Source organism: Ostrea edulis, chromosome 4 (genome assembly GCF_947568905.1).
Source record: "Ostrea edulis chromosome 4, xbOstEdul1.1, whole genome shotgun sequence".
NCBI lineage: Eukaryota > Metazoa > Mollusca > Bivalvia > Ostreida > Ostreidae > Ostrea > Ostrea edulis.
The window spans coordinates 72,060,552-72,084,721 of record NC_079167.1 but is presented as its reverse complement, the minus strand read 5'-3'; the positions used below and the strand labels follow the sequence as shown (position 1 = coordinate 72,084,721).

General features: G+C 34.5%; 1 protein-coding gene across 13 annotated transcripts in view; it reads left to right on the top strand.

The window, feature by feature from the left end:
• Positions 1–23,786, top strand: part of LOC125671252 (multiple PDZ domain protein-like) — a 124,449-nt gene extending 100,663 nt beyond the window's left edge. For 11 of the 13 annotated variants that reach the window (XM_056163708.1, XM_056163707.1, XM_056163705.1 and 8 more), the window contains 16 exons: positions 2,484–2,680; positions 3,328–3,422; positions 4,515–4,581; positions 5,190–5,270; positions 6,382–6,480; positions 6,568–6,642; positions 6,783–6,924; positions 9,870–10,030; positions 10,471–10,554; positions 12,383–12,607; positions 13,391–13,507; positions 13,770–13,917; positions 18,377–18,546; positions 19,881–19,992; positions 21,065–21,191; positions 22,340–23,786. In XM_056163708.1, coding sequence (XP_056019683.1) covers positions 2,484–2,680; positions 3,328–3,422; positions 4,515–4,581; positions 5,190–5,270; positions 6,382–6,480; positions 6,568–6,642; positions 6,783–6,924; positions 9,870–10,030; positions 10,471–10,554; positions 12,383–12,607; positions 13,391–13,507; positions 13,770–13,917; positions 18,377–18,546; positions 19,881–19,992; positions 21,065–21,191; positions 22,340–22,616 — 2,177 coding nt within the window. In that variant the 3' untranslated portion in view covers positions 22,617–23,786. Of the gene's footprint in view, positions 1–2,483; positions 2,681–3,327; positions 3,423–4,514; positions 4,582–5,189; positions 5,271–6,381; positions 6,481–6,567; positions 6,643–6,782; positions 6,925–9,869; positions 10,031–10,470; positions 10,555–12,382; positions 12,608–13,390; positions 13,508–13,769; positions 13,918–15,943; positions 16,741–18,376; positions 18,547–19,880; positions 19,993–21,064; positions 21,192–22,339 lie in introns of those variants that run through there. The other 2 variants (XM_056163706.1, XM_056163704.1) reach the window with 1 other exon arrangement.
• The last annotated feature ends 384 nt before the right edge of the window (positions 23,787–24,170 follow it).

Genomic DNA, 24,170 nt, shown 5'->3' with positions numbered 1-24,170 from the left:
AAGACAGGTTACAGTAATTATTGTCCTTGTAATAATACAAGTTACAGTAATCATTATCCCTGTAATAAGACAAGTTACAGTAATCATTGTCCTTGTAATAAGGCATGTTACTGTAATCATTATCCTTGTAATAAGACAGGTTACTGTAATTATTGTCCTTGTAATAAGGCATGTTACTGTAATCATTATCCTTGTGATAAGACAGGTTACTGTAATCATTCTCCTTGTAATAAGACAGGTTACAGTAATTATTGTCCTTGTAATAATACAAGTTACAGTAATCATTATCCTTGTAATAAGACAGGTTACTGTAATCATTCTCCTTGTAATAAGACAGGTTACAGTAATTATTGTCCTTGTAATAATACAAGTTACAGTAATCATTATCCCTGTAATAAGACAAGTTACAGTAATCATTGTCCTTGTAATAAGACAGGTTACAGTAATTAATGTCCTTGTAATAAGACATGTTACTGTAATCATTATCCCTGTGATAAGACATTGTGAATCATTACAAGAATCATAAGAATGTTACTTTAATCATTAAGACTTAAACATACTTTAAGAATGTTACTTTAATCATTATCCTTGTAATAAGACAGGTTACAGTAATCATTGTCCTTGTAATAATACAAGTTACAGTAATCATTATCCCTGTAATAAGACAGGTTACTGTAATTATTGTCCTTGTAATAAGACAGGTTACTTTAATTATTGTCCTTGTAATAAGACATGTTACTGTAATCATTGTCCTTGTAATAAGACATGTTACAGTAATCATTATCCTTGTAATAATACAAGTTACAGTAATCATTATCCTTGTAATAATACAAGTTACAGTAATCATTATCCTTGTAATAAGACAGGTTACAGTAATCATTATCCTTGTAATAAGACAGGTTACTGTAATTATTGTCCTTGTAATAAGACAGGTTACAGTAATCATTATACTTGTAATAAGATAGGTTACAGTTATCATTATCCCTGTGATAAGGCAGGTTACAATAATCATTATCCTTGTAATAAGGCATGTTACAGTAATCATTATCCTTGTAATAAGGCAGGTTGCTGGTTATTGTTATTCTTGTAATAAGGCAGGTAGCTGGTTATTGTTATTCTTGTAATAAGGCAGGTTGCTGGTTATTGTTATCCTTGTAATAAGGCAGGTTGCTGGTTATTGTTATTCTTGTAATAAGACAGGTTCCGATAATCATTATTCTTGTAATAAGACAGGTTATGATAATCATTATCCTTGTAATATGGCATGTTACCGGTTATTGTTATTCTTATAATAAGGCAGGTAGCTGGTTATTGTTATTCTTGTAATAAGGCAGGTTGCTGGTTATTGTTATTCTTGTAATAAGACAGGTTCCGATAATCATTATTCTTGTAATAAGACAGGTTATGATAATCATTATCCTTGTAATATGGCATGTTACCGGTTATTGTTATTCTTGTAATAAGGCAGGTAGCTGGTTATTGTTATACCCCCCGCAACAAGTTGTGGGGGGGTATACTGGAATCAGGTTGTCCGTCTGTCTGTCCGTCCGTCCGTCCGTCTGTAGACGCAATGGTTTCCGGACTCTAAAGCATTATCCTTTCCACCTACTGTCACCATATCGTATATATGGACTACCCATGGGATGAAGATGTTCCCTATTGATTTTGGGGTCAAAAGGTCAGAGGTCAAGCGCACTGGACATCGAAGTAGCAATATGGTTTCCGGGCTCTAAAGCGTTATCCTTTCCACCTACAGTCACCATATCATACATATGGACTACCCATGGGATGAAGATGTTCCCTATTGATTTTGGGGTCAAAAGGTCAAAGGTCACGTGCACTGGACATCGAAGTAGCAATATGGTTTCCGGGCTCTAAAGCGTTATCCTTTCCACCTACAGTCACCATATCTTACATATGGACTACCCATGGGATGAAGATGTTCCCTATCGATTTTGGGGTCAAAAGGTCAAAGGTCACGTGCACTGGACATCGAAGTAGCAATATGGTTCGGTTTGTCATGCCATTTGTTTTTTACACTCAGAAAAGAGGTAGTTTATACCTATTACCAACACCCTTTGGGAGATTGGGGTAAGCGGGGGGTATTCTTAGTGAGCATTGCTCACAGTACCTCTTGTTATTCTTGTAATAAGGCAGGTTGCTGGTTATTGTTATTCTTGTAATAAGACAGGTTCCGATAATCATTATTCTTGTAATAAGACAGGTTATGATAATCATTATCCTTGTAATATGGCATGTTACCGGTTATTGTTATTCTTATAATAAGGCAGGTAGCTGGTTATTGTTATTCTTGTAATAAGGCAGGTTGCTGGTTATTGTTATCCTTGTAATAAGGCAGGTTGCTGGTTATTGTTATTCTTGTAATAAGTTTAGACAAAAGGAACTATTGAATAACTGTTCTCATGAAATGATAGATATGACACCGCATGCCTTGAAAGTAATGGGACAACTTTGAATTACAGAGAAAATACAGAGACAGTATGGGGAGCTGAATGGTGACCTTCAGCTTGTGGATTTGAACCGCGGCAATGGCAGCCTGGGAATCAACTTAGCTGGCAACAAAGACCGAAACACCATGAGTGTGTTTGTTGCTGGGGTGCAACCCGAGAGTGTTGCTGGGAAGGATGGCAGGATCAATGTTGGGGATGAACTCCTTGAAGTAAGATATTTGATTAGGTTGCTTACAGAAGATGTTCCTTTGTTACTCAGGCTAAGGGTCAGCATTGTGTTGCCCTGTGGTACAATGTGAATGTCGTATTCTTTGGTTAACCTGCAATGGTTTTACATACAATGCCTGTTTTATCATCTTTTATTATTTATTCATAATTTCAAGGACAGTCATGGAAGAAATTATTATGTATGGTTTCTTTGTATTCTGGGGGTTTTATAACAATAATGGAAACATAGGGTAATTTAAATTCAATCTGATAATTTACAATGATGTAAGACTTCTGTAAAACTTGATTTCTGTCAAGAAAAATAAGACCTGTAAAAACCCATTTTTATTTTCAAGACATTTAAATATTTCTTGGTATTGGTTTTTTTATGATACACAAAAGATAAACAATTATTGATCTTTCCTATGATATCTTTCCCCACTAGAATGCAACTCTAGTCTTATCATCCATTATAGTTAGCAATTTACAGAATGTCGTAATCTATAAAAATTTAATGTTCTTTTGCAAGAACATGAATGATAAATGTTGTAGATCTCTCTTGTTGATGGATTTCTGCTTAAAGAACTACAATAGCTAATTTTCTTTATGTATCTGAGGTTAATAATTTTTGTTTACTTTTCACTAATAGGTTAATGGTCAAGTTTTATATGGACGTAGCCATCTCAATGCCTCTTCCATCATTAAAAGCTTATCCTGCAACATGGTCAAGTTCGTCATACTCAGGTATGTATGTTCATAAAGAAAATGTAAAGTAATAGATTTCATCCAAATAAAAATACATATTTTTCAAAATTACACCAGTTACTTAGCTGATAGATTATACATGCATAGTAACCCACACGAGAAGTTACAAGGTCACTTTTCCAACCCTACAAAATATTTCCAGTTTTTATATTGCAGGTTCACATTTTCACATGGTTTTTCAATCAGATTCGGATGTCTGGTTTATTAGGATGTTACATACTGCAGTAGGGGGAAACTGTTTGCCTGTGTTAATACTTCTCATTTCTGCATAAATACTAGATATATCTAGCCATCAAAGTAATGTTCTTTATAGCAAAGAATCTGTCCACACCCCACACCCACTCCAGTATAGCAAGCTATTGTGTATTATAGGTCACTTAGATTGTTCAGAATAACTTACCCTCACATAAACATAGCTCACAGTTAGAGAGGTTCATGATACTCCCAGTCCATACTTTTATAACAGAGATTATGCTCACAAAGATTACATGAGGATTTGTCATGATTCAAGTGCAAGGTCATTTGGACAAAGTAAAGGTAATTTAGAGAAAATGTACAAAAATATTTGAAGAAAGGTTTTGGACAGATACATTTAGTGCAAAGGTTATTTGTGATTGGGTGTGGTGTCATGATCCTATTCCAAGGTTATTTTCACAAGGTCATGTAGAGAAAAAAGTAATAATTCTTGTTCTTGTTTATTCTTGTAAGGTAAAGTTAATATTACATTAATATCTTATAAAGTATAAATTATATCTTTCTGAGGCTTCAGAATTCAGGGTCATAATTAATCTGGGTCATTTCACTTGAAGTGAGTCTTCTTTGATATTTCATTTGAAAGAACATCCTACACTATGTATGGAATTCAACTGCTTCCAAACTGCATGTCTTGTGCAGTGCACCACACTTGTTTATAAGTTCTGGGCATCTGTTCACCTCTCATAGTGAACACATTTCCTGTAGATACTTCATTATATGATTCAGAGAATTCAGGGAACAAAAGAAACTTCGATGTCGTTGTTGGGTTGTCTGCGTTTCAGCCAGGCTTTGAGCATGTTCTTGTAATTTTTGTAGGAGAAGCGACAATTTGGAACATATGGCCGTCAAACCACAAATCTTGACAGCTGCTGTTTCCAATGAGGTAATGTTTCAACAGGAGATGGCAGATGTACACCCATTAAATCATAATTAAGGAAATGAGACAAATACACTTCCCTTTATATTTTTCACAATACATGAGGGTATGAAAAAGATATATTGATGATACACTCTTTAATAACATAGATAGAATTTTATGGAAAGATTTATTCAGTTCATTTATTAGTGAATGCCATCCAGATGCAAGCTTTCAAATGCATACATTTTAGAAATGAAATTTTGCTTTATTGAAGTTTATGTTGAATACTGGAGAATGACATATACTGGAATTATTGAGTTAGGGGAGAGATCAAATGATCAATGTCAAATAAAAATCTAAATTCAAATAGTATGGGGAGAGGAGGTTAAATACTCCTGTAAATTTGTGTCATCTGATATCGATTTTCATACACTGATTATTATTATTTTCAATATTCATTAAATTCATTGGGGGGGGGGGGGGGGGGGGGGGTGATGAAAACTATGTGAATTTAGTTTTTTGTCTCATTCCTTAGAAGTAGTATGAATATCAACATCACACTTATGAAATAACATGTATACTATGTGCTCTTTATCACAAGTACACTGATTAAGTGCTTTGTTTCTCTGAAGGACGTGTCTCATTCAGAAGATCAAGAGAAAAATGGCAGTCTGCACGCCTCAGATGTCCAGCAAGTTGTTATATTAGAAAAGGTGGGTTTAAAATCTTTTTTAAAGATATGAATTTTTTATACACATATGAAGGAACATGATAAGGTGTCTGTCTGTTAGCTTTTCCACATCTAACTCGTAGATTTGATACTTTGAGGCCTAGAATATTCAAAGCTTTTCAGTTGGTGTTTCTGAGGGGGAAGGTGTGTCACAACTTAAAATTAGGTCACTTTGGCCTCAATTGAGAGAGGACCAGATATAATAGAACCCTGTCAGGCTAATAACTTGGAGACTGTAAGACCTAGAACCATTGTACCTTAGCACCTGATGCATATGGACTGGATGGTCTGTTACCCAATATAGGAAAACCAGTTCATAACTTCAGTATGAGGCCAGAAAGTGTGAAACTTTGTTATCAGACCAATTTTTTCATCCTTTATAGCAAGTACATATGCAAAAATGTAAGAAAAAGTAATTAAACTTTTATGATAAACTTCATGTATTCAAACATTAACATGTTTCAAAATGTTGTTTTGTGAAATTCAAAAGACTTCATTTCAGAAAACATCACACAGAAAAAGGTTGATTTTATTTGTCCCTTGGGATTCATTATTTAAGTCAAGGTAATGCAGAAAATCTGTTATGTTCATTGACAGATTGAAATATCGAGGACATTTTTATGTCAGCAGAAAGTCATCTGTCAATAGGACTGATGTGAAAGTTAACTGTCATATTGCTCTAGTGTTGAAAGGAACACTTTACTGGAGTTATGTGTCATATACTGTCACAAGTATAGCTGAACTAGAACAGGCAAAGAGGGTCCACTCTTATGTATACAGCCTTCTGTCTGTCTTTTTGAAATTACATTATGTTTACCTCACCTGTCCTCTCTAAGAACACCACCAAAAGTTATTTTCTAAGTACATACTACCTGTGCATTATAGATTCACAACAGATGATCCATTTTTTTTATTTTTTTTTTGTAATTTTTTTTTTTTTTGGTCACATACAATACATCAGACACTTATACAAACATACCTTTCATACATGCATCAATCTCCCTGTGGTTTAGGTTACTTGCTGTACAATAGTGAAAGTAATAATAATAACAATAATACAGATGATCCATTTTTGTATTCTGATATTCCTGCAGGGTACATCAGGTTTAGGGTTTGCCATTGTGGAGGAAGTGAGAGACAGTCAGCCAGGAATCTGTATCCGCAGCATCACACCAGGGGGCGTTGCTGCTCAGGTAACTAGTAAAACTAATTCTTCTCAGAAAAATGTAAGAATTTCGGAAATGGCTGTAGGTGACATGTACATTTATTTTTGAATACAGAATGGACAACTTAGTGTTGGGGACCAAATTCTTGAAGTTGGGGATAAACAATTAATAGGGGTCCATTATGAAAAGGTGAGTCAAATTCTAAAGATTAGAAAGTGTTATCAGATATAACTTCCATGTAGCACATATTGTATAGTGTCAGGACATATTTTTCCAGTTATTAAAGTGTATTATTAAAAAAAAGACATTATTTGTGTTTTCTTGTACAGGCAATAGAAATTTTAAGAAACATGCAAGGAACAATCAAACTCAAAGTTCGAAAAAATATTACAAAGTTGTCACTTCCAACTGCCAATCACCTGGATCCTGATCCAGGCACCAAATCTGTCTTTCAACTGCAATCTGCTCCAGGTAAGAACAATATTTACTTATTTATATGATTTTCAGTTCCCAGTCAAATCATCTGGATAAGTAGAATGTTCGAATATCTGAATTGCCTTGATTTCTACTGTATACCTGTATATGGCCTTTCATACAATAAAGAAGAATATTTCATAGATTAATGTTACACTGTATTAAACACTATGACATGCATAACCACTATTACAAGTCCAAATAAATAAACACTAATGATTGCAACATAAGAGCATGTGATGACTGACATTGGATGTATTGCATTGTATATGGCCCAAGCTAATATCTAATGACTGAACCCCCAACCCCAACCCCAGTCTATAAGCAGTCATATATGGTACAACTTTGAATTGACAAGGGTGAGCTGTCATCATGTTACAGTGGAACCCCGTTATTACGTTTTCCGTTTTGTCACGATAAAATAACGTAATACCGGGGGCAACGTAATAAACGTTCCCAGTTAAATCCGTTAAAAATATCATTTGGAAATTGTATATCGTCCGTTGGTACTCCGTGAAGGAGTGTGTGAATATATCTTTACTGTTTCTTTGTTTAAAAGACTATGATACTTTGTTTTATTTACATCTTATCTTTAATGTCCGTAATTCTTCATGTTCTTATCCCTTTTCTTTATTTCGGTGTAGGATACATAAGGATGTTTTGATAAACGTTGCTTTTTCTGCATTCGTTTGGACCGCCATTTTGTTCAACTTTAAAACAATGCGTTCATGTAAATTTCTCTCAATAACTCGTTCCGGTTCGTATTCAACATTCGTATTAAAAAATAACAAAACATCGTTTTTATTAAGTTCTCTAATTACACAATACACAACACAATAAAAAAAATCCCACCCAAAAAACAACAAAACTATAGACACAAAACGCACACGATACCCAACACTTGCACACTTCTCACCAACGATAAACATGCACTGAGAACAATTTAAGCGCAATCCACATAAAAAAAAATATAATGATGCACGAAGATTTCATTTATAACGCTAAATGATGGCACTAAAATCACGTGCGCATCAAGGGATTTTAAAATATTCACTGAGGTAAATGCCGTGCACAAATCGGCCGATAGATTGGTGTATGTATGGACGAGATTTACGAACACCCAAGCTGCATGTCCAAACAACGAACAATTTTTTTAATTGAACACCTTTAGTCACCTATGTCCAAGCAGTTACCCAAGCGGTTGTAACATTGCTACGATAAATTTTGTCTTTCTTGTTTGGTACCAAAGCTGTCCGTGAATAGAGTTTTAATAGCGAAGGTAATCACACTATGCTGAACACGCAGGTGGTTGAGAAATTATTTCTTTGATTATCAAAATATGAAAAATGAAGTAAATTTCATTGAGTACAATTTCTAAATAAACATTATTTAATTGTTTATCACTGGCTTCTATACGGGGTATTCACCTGTATTGATGTCGCTAGATCTATCGAAGCGTGATCAGTCAAGCGTCTCTAATCCCCAAACAGACCAGGAAATTTACGTGGTGACTGCCTCAGGCAGTCAAGGTGTGAATGGCTTATTATTTTGAGAATCACTATTGAATAATTAGGGGTTTATTACATTTTTGTCGGAATATTTACAACGTAATACCGAGTCCCGGCATTTTAGGACAACGTAATAACGAGGTCTATTTTATATAGGTTTGTTAAGAAATGGTTTTGTGCTTTGAAATTCCAACGTAATATGCGGACTAACGTAATAAAGGGGGAACGTAATAACGGGATTCCACTGTATTAACATCTCTTTTTAATTTGAATGCTCATCCGTGCTCAATCTGCTCTCTGTTCAATCACTAACCATCCCAAGCAATATTACATTAGTGTATGTGTTGATTTGACTGAATGTGGTTTTATGATGTCTTCAAATTACAGATTCAAACTGATAAAATACTGATCTAACCAGAGTTGACAGACTAATTATAAATTACCATCCAGTTAAATGAACCAAATTATAATACAAAAATGCATTTTGTAGGCTAAACTGACTGTCCAGATATATCTGTCATAATATATTTTCTCCGATTTTTAACTCACTTGAGCCAAAGGCTCCAAGTGAGCTTTTCTGATCAAAATTTGCCCTTTGTCTGTCGGCAGTAGCATTGTCGTTGGCTTAAACTTTTCACATTTTCATCTTCTTCTCCAGAACCACTGGGTCAATTTCAACCAAACTTTGGCACAAAGTATCATTGGGTGAAGGGGATTCAAGTTTGTTGAAATGAAGGATCATACCCCCTTCAAAGGGGAGATAATCACAAAAATGCTAAAATAGGGTAGGGTCATTTTAAAAATCTGAGTTTTAAGAACCACTGGGCCAGAAAAGCTGAAATTTACATGAAAGCTTTTTGACAAAGTGGAGATTCAAGTTTATAAAAATCATGACCCCTGGGGTTAGGAAGGGGCCACAGTAGGGGACCAAAGTTTCACATGCGAATGTATTTGGAACCAAACTTGGCACAAAGCATTCTTAGATGAAATTTGTTAATATGAAAGGCCATATCCGTCTACAAGGGCATATGATAATTGATGAATTTGTAGACAAGTTTAATAAAGTTTGATAATTAATGAAGTTTTACCTTTGAAAAGGTTTTTTTCTGAACCAAGCTGCTTGTATAATGATTGTTTTGCTTGTTGATTGCTAGGAGCTGCTGCTTGGGTGAGCGATGTGGCCTATGGGCCTCTTGTTTATGCTAGTAATTAAGAAATTTTCATATATATTGATTGACAGAGTGAAGAAAAAAATACAGAAGTAATAAGATTTGAATGTATGGATATGCTAGAAAATCAAATATTATACCTGTATGGAAAATGCTATCAGTGATGCTTATACTCCAGGGTTTCTAATTATCAAACTATGACAATGTACACTTTCTGTTACAAGTCGGAGAATGAAACTAATTTCTCACATTTTTACATTTTCAGGGGAATCTTCCACAGACCCAAACCCTGAAGAAGTAGAGGAGGAGGAGCCTGCTGACCCCAAAACTTGTCCAGTCATTCCAGGTCGGGAGACCGCCATAGAGATAGAGAAAGGTCGTACGGGTCTCGGGCTCAGTATCGTAGGAGGGGCTGATACTCTACTGGTACGTACGCAACACTCTTCTGAATGTGTGAATATTTTTTCATCATCAAATGTGACTGCTACATTGCAGTTTGAAGAGAACTTTATTTGAAGTGTTAAGATTGTTCTATCTATTACCCTATCCAACATAAATGGTGGGATGTTTTGAATTCTCTGGAAAATACGGATTAAAAATTATAATACCAGTACATATTAAACATTAGCTTTATTTTCTCTCTGTAAGGAGCAATCATTGTCCATAGTGCATATTAAACATTAGCTTTATTTTCTCTCTGTAGGGAGCAATCATTGTCCATAGTGCATATTAAACATTAGCTTTATTTTCTCTCTGTAAGGAGCAATCATTGTCCATAGTGAATATTAAACATTAGCTTTATTTTCTCTATGTAGGGGGCAATCATTGTCTGCATATTAAACATTTGCTTTATTTTCTCTCTGTAGGGGGCAATCATTGTCCATGAAGTATATGAGGAAGGGGCAGCTGCGAGAGATGGTAGACTGTGGGCCGGGGACCAGATACTGGAGGTTAGTAACTTACCATTCAGAATTCACCGTATAACGGGTTTTTTCCGCAGGGTGATAAATTTGGCTTATTTTGGCAGTTGGATAACTTTCCACCAAATTTCACCCACCAAATATGCACCCAATTGTGACTTCAGTAATTGCAAGAGAGATAACTCTTCCTTGTCCGTCAAAATTTTTTCTGCTAGAATTATTAGCATACCTTTGAACCAGCAAATCACCAAATTTCAGCCCCACAGAAAACCCCCGCTATATGGTATGATAAGCATTGTATTTCTACAGATGCATGCGATTAGTGATTATTTTATGTTACTTTACTGTATTACTCTTGTGAAGGATTTAAAAAGTTTCAACATGTCCATGCCACAAATAACTTTATTTGCAGGAACTTTATTTTGGCATTATTTTTGGAAGATTGCTTCATCATGAAAATGAAGCAAATAATTTTTTTTTTAAAATTGTATTTGTAGGGATTGAATATAGTGAATTTTTTATTTAAAAGTGGTGAAAGAAAATCACAACTACTGTTGTGAAAATTACAATTTTTGAAATAGGTCAATACTAATACACAAAAACTACTAAATACACAAAAACTACTAATACTAAAAAACTGCTAATACTCAAAAACTACTAATACACAAAAACTACTAATACACAAAAACTACTAAATACTCAAAATGCTTTGTTTCTCTTCATTACCCTGTTGCCCTTATTGTTTATTTGGTCACCATTTATTGATATTACCTGTTGTCCTTATTGTTTATTTGGTCACCATTTTATTAATATTACCTGTTGTCCTTATTGTTTATTTGGTCACCATTTATTGATATTACCTGTTGTCCTTATTGTTTATTTGGTCACCATTTATTGATATTACCTGTTGTCCTTATTGTTTATTTGGTCACCATTTTATTAATATTACCCTGTTGTCTTTATTGTATATTTGGTCACCATTTTATTAATATTACCCTGTTGTCTTTATTGTATATTTGGTCACCCTTTATTTATTGAGAGGGTCCTGGGAACACAAGCATTAATAGAAAAAAATTACCAAAATTTAGAGTTGTACAAAAAAGCCATTGTTGTGATATCTGTCGTGTACATATGTACCAAGATAAATACAATGTATATGTAGGTAGTCTTTTTATAAAAAATAATTGGGATCAGTTTTCTTCATCACTACAAACCACAATTTTGAGTCCACACATGCTCCCTCGGTGATGGAAAGAATCAATGAGAAGCACCCGCGGGTAACTGACGATGAGTTTTCTTTAAAGATGGCAAAACTTTTTTTGACTCCCGAGGATGCCCCATATCCATACTGATGAGTTAATTGAAGGGTTGCGAAAAGTTTTTTCTTGCAGAAATATCAGACAAGGCAAGATAACAGAAAGAAAGACTCGCAAAATATCTGTGATTTTTATGTACTGTATTGCACTCTGATAATTCTGTTACCTGTACAATGAATTTGGGGTAAAACTGTATAATTGAACGTGATGCTCGACTTCTGTAGGTCATCACTATAATTAAATGTGATGCTCGACTTTTGTAGGTCAATCACTATAATTAAATGTGATGCTCGACTTCTGTAGGTCAATCACTATAATTAAATGTGATGCTCGACTTCTGTAGGTCAATCACTATAATTAAATGTGATGCTCGACTTCTGTAGGTCAATCACTATAATTAAATGTGATGCTCGACTTCTGTAGGTCAATCACTATAATTAAATGTGATGCTCGACTTCTGTAGGTCATCACTATAATTAAATGTGATGCTCGACTTCTGTAGGTCAATCACTATAATTAAATGTGATGCTCGACTTCTGTAGGTCAATCACGAGGACCTGAAGGACGCCACACATGATTATGCAATCCAGGTTCTACGTCAGACACCATCAACAGTTCAAATCAAGGTGTTCCGTGACAATGCTCAGTTGAAGGAGGAGGACATTTATGACTTTTTCTCCGTGGAGTTGATGAAGAAACCTGGACGAGGGTTGGGCCTCAGCATTGTCGGCAAGAGGAATGATGTAGGGGTATACATATCAGACATAGTAAGTTCAGCTTTATCGACAGGTGCTACAGCATTATACTATCAACAGGTGCTACAGCGTTATACTATCAACAGGTGCTACAACATTATACTATCAACAGGTGCTACAGCATTATACTATCAATAGGTGCTACAGCATTATACTATCAACAGGTGCTACAACATTATACTATCAACAGGTGCTACAGCATTATACTATCAATAGGTGCTACAGCATTATACAATTATTGACTTGTAAGTTCAACTTTATCGACAGGTGCTACAGCATTATACAATTATTGACTTGTAAGTTCAGCTTTATCCACAGGTGCTACAGCATTATACACTTATTGACTTGTAAGTTCAGCTTTATCAACAGGTGCTACAGCGTTATACTATCAACAGGTGCTACAGCATTATACTATCAACAGGTGCTACAGCATTATACAATTATTGACTTGTAAGTTCAACTTTATGGACAGGTGCTACAGCATTATACAATTATTGACTTGTAAGTTCAGCTTTATCGACAGATGCTACAGCGTTATACAATTATTGAATTTTGGACGGTCAGGCATTGTTTGAACTTGGCTTATGGCCTCAGTCAACCAATAACTGACCAGGTCTACTTGTGACAATGCAGGTCAGGGATTGGTATGGTAAATGAATTTAATTTCAGACCATTTCCTTGTATAGACCATTTGATTACGTGTAAAACTGAATCTTTTGAGTAGAAAATTAGGGTTTTTTTATTTAGAAACTCAAACTCTGAATGCTAGGAGAATTATTTGAATAAATCTTTTAGGTAAAAGGTGGTACGGCGGAGTCAGATGGGCGACTGATGCAGGGAGACCAGATTCTGGCCGTCAACAAGGAGGACATGAGAAATGCCACTCAGGAATACGCAGCAGCTGTACTTAAAGTAGGTCGTGAACAATCGGGTGTTAATGGATATGCATTTGCCAGATTGGGAATCATTATGTTAGATGTTGAAAGCATGTTGAGTAATTTACTGTATGTGGAGGTATAAGAAGAAACATAAATGCTTTCTGTTATGATTTCATTAATTAATCATTTGGATTGTTATACAGACTATGATTAATCATTTGGTTTGTTATACAGACTTTGATTTATCATTTGAAGTGTTATACAGACTATGATTAATCATTTGGCTTGTTATACAGACTTTGATGGGCAAGGTATCGCTGACTGTGGGAAGGTTAAAGGCAGGTTCCCGTACATCATCGAGGAAAAATTCCAACCCTGGCAGCGCATTGAAAAAGTCGGAGTCAAATGTTAGCAATAAATCAAAGGGAGGGAAACACTCCAAGGGTAAGTCCTCAGTGAATTCTCTCCCTGTAGTCTTTTATAGATCACTTAAAAGAATCACTGTAAATAGTGCTGTTTCATCTTTTCTTGGATATTCCTGTAAAGAAGGATTTTTCTATTTTCACAAATGTCTTTGAACACTGAAAGTAGCTTAAGTAGCATTTCTTAATGTGTCTTTCGATTTTGTTCAAGCAATGTTCCATGTTTGCTTTTGAGTCTGCATTATAAACATACAAAAATTAATTCACATTGTTCTATTAGTTTTAAAAAGTTTAGCAGACAGTTTCAGTTGTCATGGTTATTAAACAAATGAAATTTGAAATCATCGTTGATTTTTAGTTATGATTGTTTGTGTTATTTGAAGTTTTAGGTGCCCTTTTCGTGTGTGGAAGTACTTTTCAAAGTATCCCAGACCCACATTTTGCATTTGCATTTGCTTTCATATTGGTATACTCTATGACTGCAGTTTATAAATCTATAAACATTTCATTGAAAAATAAGGCAAAATTATTTCTAATTTGAAAAATGTTTTTTTGAAAATATTGACTTAATAGCTCTTGTTTTCACATTTACAGTGAACTTCATTTATAACATATTCAATTATAAAGTTGTACCTGGATATAATCTTTTGCTAAATATTTTGTTTACATTGTAGTCACACAGGATATACTTTAACTTTCAACTTGGCCAAAATTTAGATCCATGCATTGAGTTATAGTGTACACATAATTGTGTTTATAGCGTACATATAATTTTCGTTGATCTATAAAGCGTACATATAATTGCTTTGACATCTCTCTTCCATTGACACCATGGAGTAGAAATTCTCCATTGGTTTCCAAATATGAATGCCTGATAATTGTGTTTATAGAACATAATTTAACACACACACACCCCCAAAAAAACTTTAATGAAAACAGTTTGTTTTTATTATTAGTCAAAAACTGAGTCCATTGATTGACAGAAAATAGCATATTATAAACACTATGACAACCTTGCTGTGACTAGTAAATTGATAGGCAGTGACATCATAGTACAGATTAGAAAAAAGTTTACTAATGCTTAAACAACTGACTGTAACGAAAGGGAAGACAACAAGCTAGTCTCGGATGTTTGGTTAAAACATTCTCAAACAATCGGGGATCATTTGGTAGACGTTTACTCTCTGTGTTCTTACCTGTACACATTATAATGATAGGTGTTTCATCATAAATGCACCGTAGTTGTAAATAATGGACGTACAAATACAGAACTACTTTAAATTTTAATGACGGAATTCCAATAGAAATGAAATTAGAATGTAAATTTAAGTTTTGAAAATACATGAGGGTATGAAGTGCATTGCTTTATGTCAGCATACTTCATGAAGCATGTTATTCTCATTTAAGTATTTTCTAAAAAGAAATTTATTTCTTAAGTACCTTAATGCATTAAAAAGTGTTATCGAAGAGGTTTTTTCTGCCCAAGCCTGCATAGAAACTTTAGTTGAGAAATTTCAAGTGAATGTATTGAGGCAAACTCATTTTCATTAGCTTGAAATGCACAGCTGTTGTTTCTATATGGATAAGAATTCATTAACTAAAATTTAATGGCCAACAGTTGTAATTTGAAATTAAGACTCGTTATGTACGTGTAATATATGTATAACTTGTGCATGTGCTGTGATATTAATGCTGATTGGTTCCTACACTTTCAGAAGACAGATATAATGTGCACTGCTTATGATGTAGATATTTTTATGTCAAGATAACATTGTAAACAAAGTTTGAAGTAAGCAAGAAAAGAAATGTACATGAGCTTTTTTTTTTTGGTTTTTTTTTTTTACCGAAATGAATGATTCTATCTCAGTATTTATCTTGTCCGGTTTTATTTCATAATTTGTGATGTCTGTATCGAAGACTAATTTTGGTTTTCCGCTGTGCTGGGAACAAATGTATCCCTGTCTGTTGACCGCATTGGTTTTGACCTCTATATACATGTGTTCCTTTGTCCACTCACTGACCATTGTTTTCTGTTTTCATTCCTACAGGTCTCCCTTCCTCTAAAAGCTACTAAGCACTGGGTTATCTTTGGTCATCAAAAATAGCCATCTCCTTTAAAGCATTCATGTTCTGAATTCCTGGTAGTAGCTGCATGTCATGAAATAACTACAGACCTAATGTGTTGTAGTCTATACACATTTAATATCTCGGACATAAGTTGAATTTGTGTGCAAAAATGATTACAGTTTATATGGCTATACTTGGTTTGTGTAGATTGTGATTGATGACATTTTTTTAAATTTTTTTTTTTTTTTGTCTTTTACCCTGAGATACTAAGAAGAATAAGAAATGTTTAAAAACTGTGATTTTACTTTTAATTGTGCACATAAATTCTGGAATCAAAAACTGTAGAAATGAGGGGTAATTATATTCAAAGATTAATGGGTTGTTGTTTTTAATTTACAACCCTGTTTACAATAAGAAATGGATGAATGACAAGAATCTCTGTTCTTGTCAATTCTTATTAGCAACAATTTATGGGTGATGGACTGTAGCATTCTAGCCTAGTATACTTTAAGCTTTGTAAATGGAATTAACACTGACACTATTGTATATTGAATTTCAAAATGTTATGTACAATGGGATTGATAGAGATTCCTGTATTTAGTTGTTTTATATATCATTATGTTCATATCTATTGACAAATTTCACTCAGAAAAAAAAGATGGGTAGAATCTTCCATGTGTACTCAGTGGTTGTGATCCTATTTTTGAACGGTTTATTTTGTTAACCAGGTCATGTTAAAGACTATCACTTTAAACATGAATAAATTATGAAAACAGTTTGCAACAAGTTATGATTATATATATGATTCCAAACTTTCGTTCGTTCCCGCAGACCTTTGATTGTCTGATGATAACTGTACTGTTAACCAAGGACTGAGATAAAATAGACTCAAGTTCTAATGCCTACTTGCTATTGAATCCCCCCCCCCCTTTCACAAGCTGATGAAAATTAGATATACACGAGTATATGTGTAAAATGTAAGTAAATATGGTGAGTAGGGTAAAGAGGACATCCAAGACCAAGCCCAGACATAACCCAGGATTTAGTAGCTGTGGAGTTTATCCAGTGTAAGTTTGATTGGCTCATGCAAACTTGGTATGCATGACATAGAATGCATGATCTGCCCTGCTGTGCCTCAAGTCTGCATGAGATGTGTATTTTCCATTGTTAAAGTTGATTAAAGTTTTACAATATTCATAATTCTCCTCCAGCTCACACAATGTAGCTTGTAACTTTCTCTTACCTACCAAGCACATGTATTTATATGTATAGACTTAATGGGTTACATACAGTCCAATATTATGATACATTTATATACATATGTAATACATTATACCACTACAAAAATATTATTTTCATAACAATATTGATGCTAAATATGCATATACATGTATAACTTCTTGTCAGCTGAAAAATTAAGTGAAACATAGTCCATTCTACACTTTGTCAGGAATGTAGTAAACAAAGATATTTTCATCTGTCCAGTGCACTATCATCAATGGTTTCATACTGTTTTGGCTTTTTGGCTTTTGCAAATGAAGGAAGGGAGTATTATTCAAACACTGCCCTCTGATATCATCCCTTCTCTTCTTTTCGTTTTTGTTTTTTTTTTATTTTTTTTGTATTATTATTTTGGTTGTTTTTTCTATGACTTTGTAGGATTATTACCATTACCTTCCACTGTTGTTAAAGTGTTTGACCTTTCCTTCTCTGCATGATGTTTAAAGTTAATTTGTAGATGGCATAATGTGTTGGTGAAATATGAATCATTCTTATTATAAAAGAGAAATTAATGAAAAAAATAGCACCAAAAAAAAAACTCCATGAAAAAGCAAATAATATACACACTAGCTGCAAGCTTCTCAACTACTAAAACAAATTTTGAATTTAGTGTGACGAACTCCCGAGTACAGTTGTGTGAGAAAGTCAGAGGAGGGGGGGGGGGGGGGGGGGTAGTGCATGAAGACTTAAAATTAATGTCATGTACATCAGTGTTGAAGTAGTTTTAAACAAGTGCTGAACTGCAGGCAATGCGATATAACATGGGCATAAAATGAGCTATCGAAATAAGTAAAAGTGTGGAAGTGTAACCATTGTAATCTGTATGGGGAGTGGTAGATTTATTATATGTTAAACCAACAGTAGAAAGGCTGAATATAGTGTTACTTGTTTAACATTATGTACATGTTTCATTAGTATATGAATAGAAAACATTCACTTTCAAACTTAAAGTAAAATATCTTTTTAATATTTTGCTCCTCCAAAATTTTAGATTGCATCCAGATTGAACAGTATTTTATAAAACATCATTATTTTTGAAATTTGATTATCTTTTCAGGAATGTTTGATCAGATTGAATAACAAAGAATCTTATTGACCTTTGACATTGATATTAGATAACCCCCTTTTTTTAGGTCATAGTGAGGACATGACACACATTCGTGTGGTGGAGCTTGAGCATGACATCACTGGATCACTTGGACTGAGTATTGCGGGGGGCATCGGAAGTTCTATTGGGGATACTGCTGTCATCATTGCCAACATGACACCTGCTGGACCTGCAACCAAATCTCAAAAACTGAAGGTACTATTGAAAGTTGTCTTGCTCTGATACTCAGCATCACATCTCATGAGATGTTAGACTATTCACTAAAGTTTGGTTGTGCTAAAAGTAATGCACTTAGGTTAAAATATGACTACTCTCCATTACAAGTTTGGTATTTCAGTTGACAAGTTCAGTTTTCCGGATGACAAGTTTGGTATTTTAGTTGACAAGTTCAGTTTTATGGATGACAAGTTTGGTATTTCAGTTGACAAGTTCAGTTTTTTGATATTTCAGTAGACAAGTTCAGTTTTCCGGATGACAAGTTTGGTATTTTAGTTGACAAGTTCAGTTTTATAGATGACAATTTTTGGTATTTCAGTTGACAAGTTCAGTTTTCCGAATGACAAGTTCAGTTTTCCGGATGACAATTTTTGGTATTTCAGTTGACAAGTTCAGTTTTTTGGTATTTCAGTTGACAAGTTCAGTTTTCAGGATGACAAGTTCAGTTTTTTGGTATTTCAGTTGACAAGTTCAGTTTTCCGGATGACAAGTTTGGTATTTTAGTTGACAAGTTCAGTTTTCCGAATGACAAGTTAAGTTTTCCGGATGACAATATTTGGTATTTCAGTTGACAAGTTCAGTTTTCCGAATGACAAGTTCAGTTTTCCAAATGACAAGTTCAGTTTTCCGGATGACAATTTTTGGTATTTCAGTTGACAAGTTCAGTTTTTTGGTATTTCAGTTGACAAGTTCAGTTTTCAGGATGACAAGTTCAGTTTTTTGGTATTTCAGTTGACAAGTTCAGTTTTCCGGATGACAAGTTTGGTATTTTAGTTGACAAGTTCAGTTTTCCGAATGACAAGTTAAGTTTTCCGGATGACAATATTTGGTATTTCAGTTGACAAGTTCAGTTTTCCGAATGACAAGTTCAGTTTTCCAAATGGCAAGTTCAGTTTTCCGGATGACAATATTTGGTATTTCAGTTGACAAGTTCAGTTTTCCGAATGACAATATTTGGTATTTCAGTTGACAAGTTCAGTTTTCCGAATGACAAGTTCAGTTTTCCGGATGAAAAGTTCAGTTTTCCAGATGATAAGTTCAGTTTTCCGAATGACAAGTTTGGTATCTAGTTGACAATCGGGGTATACCAGGTGCCTTGAAATATTAAGAAATGTAAATCCTAGACTAAGATGCACAAAAAGCAAAATTAAACAAATGATTGTTATTTTCTAGATAAGACTTTATCAATAATAAGATTTAAAGACCATTAAAGAAACACTCCTCTGTAAAGCTGATGTTGAATGTTGTTGTCTATGAATGCAGTATGCTAGATTCTGTTGTATACATTTATGTGTTTAATATTTTCTTTTAAGATTGGTGACAAGATTCTGAGTATTAATGATGTACAGTTAGATGGTATGTCACATGATGAGGTAGTTCAGTTACTGAAGAAACCAGGAATCATCAAACTCACAGTGTCACATGGTAAGAGATTTATCAAACTCACAGTGTCACATGGTAAGAGATTTATTAAACTCGCAGTGTTTCATGGTAAGTAAATCATCAAACTCACAGTGTCACATGGTAAGAGATTTATCAAACTCACAGTGTCACATGGTAAGTGATTCATCAAACTCACAGTGTCTCATGGTAAGTAAATCATCAAACTCGCAGTGTCACATGGTAAATAAATCATCAAACTCACAGTGTCACATGGTAAGAGATTTATCAAACTCACAGTGTCACATGGTAAGTGATTCATCAAACTCACAGTGTCTCATGGTAAGTAAATCATCAAACTCACAGTGTCACATGGTAAGAGATTTATCAAACTCACAGTGTCTCATGGTAAGTAAATCATCAAACTCGCAGTGTCACATGGTAAGTAATCATCAAACTCGCAGTGTCACATGGTAAGTAAATCATCAAACTCGCAGTGTCACATGGTAAGTAAATCAAACTCGCAGTGTCACATGGTAAGAGATTTATTAAACTCGCAGTGTTTCATGGTAAGTAAATCATCAAACTCACAGTGTCACATGGTAAGAGATTTATCAAACTCACAGTGTCACATGGTAAGAGATTTATCAAACTCACAGTGTCACATGCTAAGAGATTTATTAAACTCGCAGTGTTTCATGGTAAGTAAATCATCAAACTCACAGTGTCACATGGTAAGAGATTTATCAAACTCACAGTGTCACATGGTAAGAGATTTATCAAACTCACAGTGTCACATGCTAAGAGATTTATCAAACTCGCATTATCACATGGTAAGATACAATCCAAACTATCAATCTTGAGTGATTTTGGGAATACACTCTTTGAACCTAACATTCAGTAGCACACACTAATACTATGTATGAAGTACTGATACTCTCTACTATTAATCTGTAACATCCTGTAATACAGGATAAAAATCTTCACCCGCCCTGAATCATCAGTCACAGTCACAAATAGTAAAATCCTGATACTCTCTAGACTACTGCCTATCCTCAGATTTCTTGCAATCTGGACAACGTTATTATTGAATTATGATTATCATATGCAATTTCAGGGGAAGAAACTCGAGTGAGTGTCAGTGGACACACATCACGGCAGGTCAGCACGGACATGTCACAAGAGTATGCGGAACTGATGGCACAGGATAATGTATTCCAGGAAACCATGGCTCCAGATGAGGGGTCAGTCATCCAATCTTATCTACATACTTGCTTCTCCCTCTCAGATGAGGGGTCAGTCATCCAATCTTATCTGCATACTCATTTCTCCCTCTCAGATGAGGGGTCAGTCATCCATTCTTATCTACACACTCACTTCTCCCTCTCAGATGAGGGGTCAGTCATCCAATCTTATCTACATACTTGCTTCTCCCTCTCAGATGAGGGGTCAGTCATCCAATCTTATCTACATACTTGCTTCTCCCTCTCAGATGAGGGGTTAGTCATCCAATCTTATCTACATACTCGCTTCTCCCTCTCAGATGAGGGGTCAGTCATCCATTCTTATTTACACTTCTCCCTTTCAAATGAAATTATTCATTTTATTTATAATTACACAAGTTTGACAACTTCAAATATGCAAAACTTTTAAAAATTAGGTTAATATATAGTCTATGATAGGGCTGTCACGGTTCCAAAAAATTGGATTTTTTAATTCGGGTTCCGGTAATTCGGTTTGGGTCTATATAGCTATTTTAAAAATCTAATATACAGTTAAAATCAAAAACCTTTATTGTATTTTGTTACAATAATTACTCATGGACATTGACTGTGGTTTAGACTCGACATCCATGGTATTAGAAACAGCATTGTCACTTCTACTCGTTTCCATCCATGCTTTCGATGTTCTGTCATTGACAATGTTGATCCTGTGGCGTATTTTAAATGTGTCTGACATACCAGTATCTTACATATTGTCATTGTTTTGTCCACAATGCCATCATTTAATTAACAATTAATCAAAATACAGCCACATTTAAGGATTTTGATGCCATTTTGTTTAAATGGATTTCTAATAGTGATTCTATTGTAAAAACCAAACCCGGCCCCAACAACACAACCAATGGTTTTTGTTATTTTAGATACCCATTGCAGCCCTAGACTTTGAACAAAGCAAAATTTTACAAGTTCAAACTTTCTGTGCTTTAACTTTGCTCTTTACATTATTCTATTTCAATAGAAAGTTAATGAAATTGGATGGTTAATGTGTAGTTCTGTACAGCAGGACTTGCTTCATGTGTAGTTCTGTACAGCAGGACTTGCTTCATGTGTAGTTCTGTACAGCAGAAATTGGTTTTAATTGTGTAATAATGTAAAAACTGGTGTTACAGGCCACCTCCTCAGTGCAAGACCCTCCATCTGAACAAGGGACCAGATGGGCTGGGATTCTCCATCGTGGGGGGACATGGCAGTCCCCATGGGGATCTTCCAATCTACGTCAAAAATGTCTTCGCAAAAGGAGCTGCTGCTGATGAGGGCAGCCTTAAGCGAGGGGACCAGATTATTTCCGTGAACGGACAGAGCCTGGAGGGCTGCACACATGATGAGGCAGTGTCATTTCTCAAGAATGCAAAAGGTGCTGTCACCATGACAGTGTTGACATCCTAGAAAAGACCCTGCTACAGAAATTGACTACAGGGGAGATTTCTAATGTTCGAAAATGGATACTTTTTATGCAAGAAATTAGATCTAGTACAATTGAAAGTTATTTTATCTTATATTTCTATACAAGAAACAGAATATAAGGTCAGATTTTATAAACTCTCTTTATCTCTATTTTGATGTATGATTTCTTTTTAATGTTCATAATGATATTATTTTTAATTTTTATTTTCTAGGGAATATATTTAATGTTTTCCTTTGTGATATAGAATTTATAGCATTGATTATTCGACAGAAACTTCATATTTGTCCCTTGATATTGATATTTTATAACCATTTATGTAAGAGTAATTGATAGTTTGACAAAATGGGAATGGTGCATGTAACATAGAAACCAGAACAATGCATATAGATTTACAGGACAGGAAAGATAACTCTGATATTGACAGGTAATCCCCTTCATCACGAGATTTTATAGGTTAATGATGTGCAAGTTTTCCAACTAACATTGTGTTGGTATTGTATCCGGATATATCTAAAACAAAGAATAGTCATGCATGTATACACAAAGCGATAAAATTTTCATATTGGTAGGTGGATTCAAAAGTGCATGCATTAATGTGATGCAGAAATTCTGTTTGAGATTTGAAATATAAAACTTCTCATTGATCTAGATTGTGAAATATTTTACAACACATAGCATATGGATGTAACAAGATGAATGATGAGAAATTGGGATTTTATATTTGCAAATTTGTAACATCACATATACAGTAATGTATGTGTAATTCCTAATTGATTTTTAATTAGTTCATTTGTGAATTATTGTCGTCTGTTCAAAGAAGCCATTTCAACAAATCAATTTATTACATTTTTAAATGAAATTAAAATCATATATTGGTGTTGTTGCCAAATATTCTGCACATTCAGTGACAGAACTGCACGTTCTTTGATGATAAATTCTTTACCATCTTTGCTATCAATTTGTTTATTCATGTTCTAACATGCATTGATTTTGAATTTGTATGTTTAATCATATTATAAATGCATGTTTCATCAAACCAGCACAATGTCAAGAGTGCTTAATTTGTCACATGATTATCACATGTAAATTCTGTCCTTAATTTGTTGATCAGTTGTTATTTCTTTGGTCTGGAAATAAAACTTTAAAGAAAGTGTTGGGTGTTTTTTTCTCATCTACATGTATACTATCATACCAAAAGACACAGACTGGATTGTCTTGTCAATCATGACAGTGAACTAGAGATCTGGATATTTCATGTGTATCATAGAAACATCAAACTAATGTCTTCTCCAACCATTACAGCTTAAATAAATTTAAAAATCCCACTCTATTTGATTAATTTTAGCTCACCTGAGCTGAAAGCTCAAGTGAGCTTTTCTGATCGCCTGTTGTCTGTCCGTCTGTCTGTAAACTTTTTACATTTTCGACTTCTTCTCCAGAACCACTGGGCCAATTTCAACCAAACTTGGCCAAAAGCATCCTTGGGTGAAGGGCTTTCAAGTTTGTTCAAATGAAGGGCCATGTTCCTTTCAAAG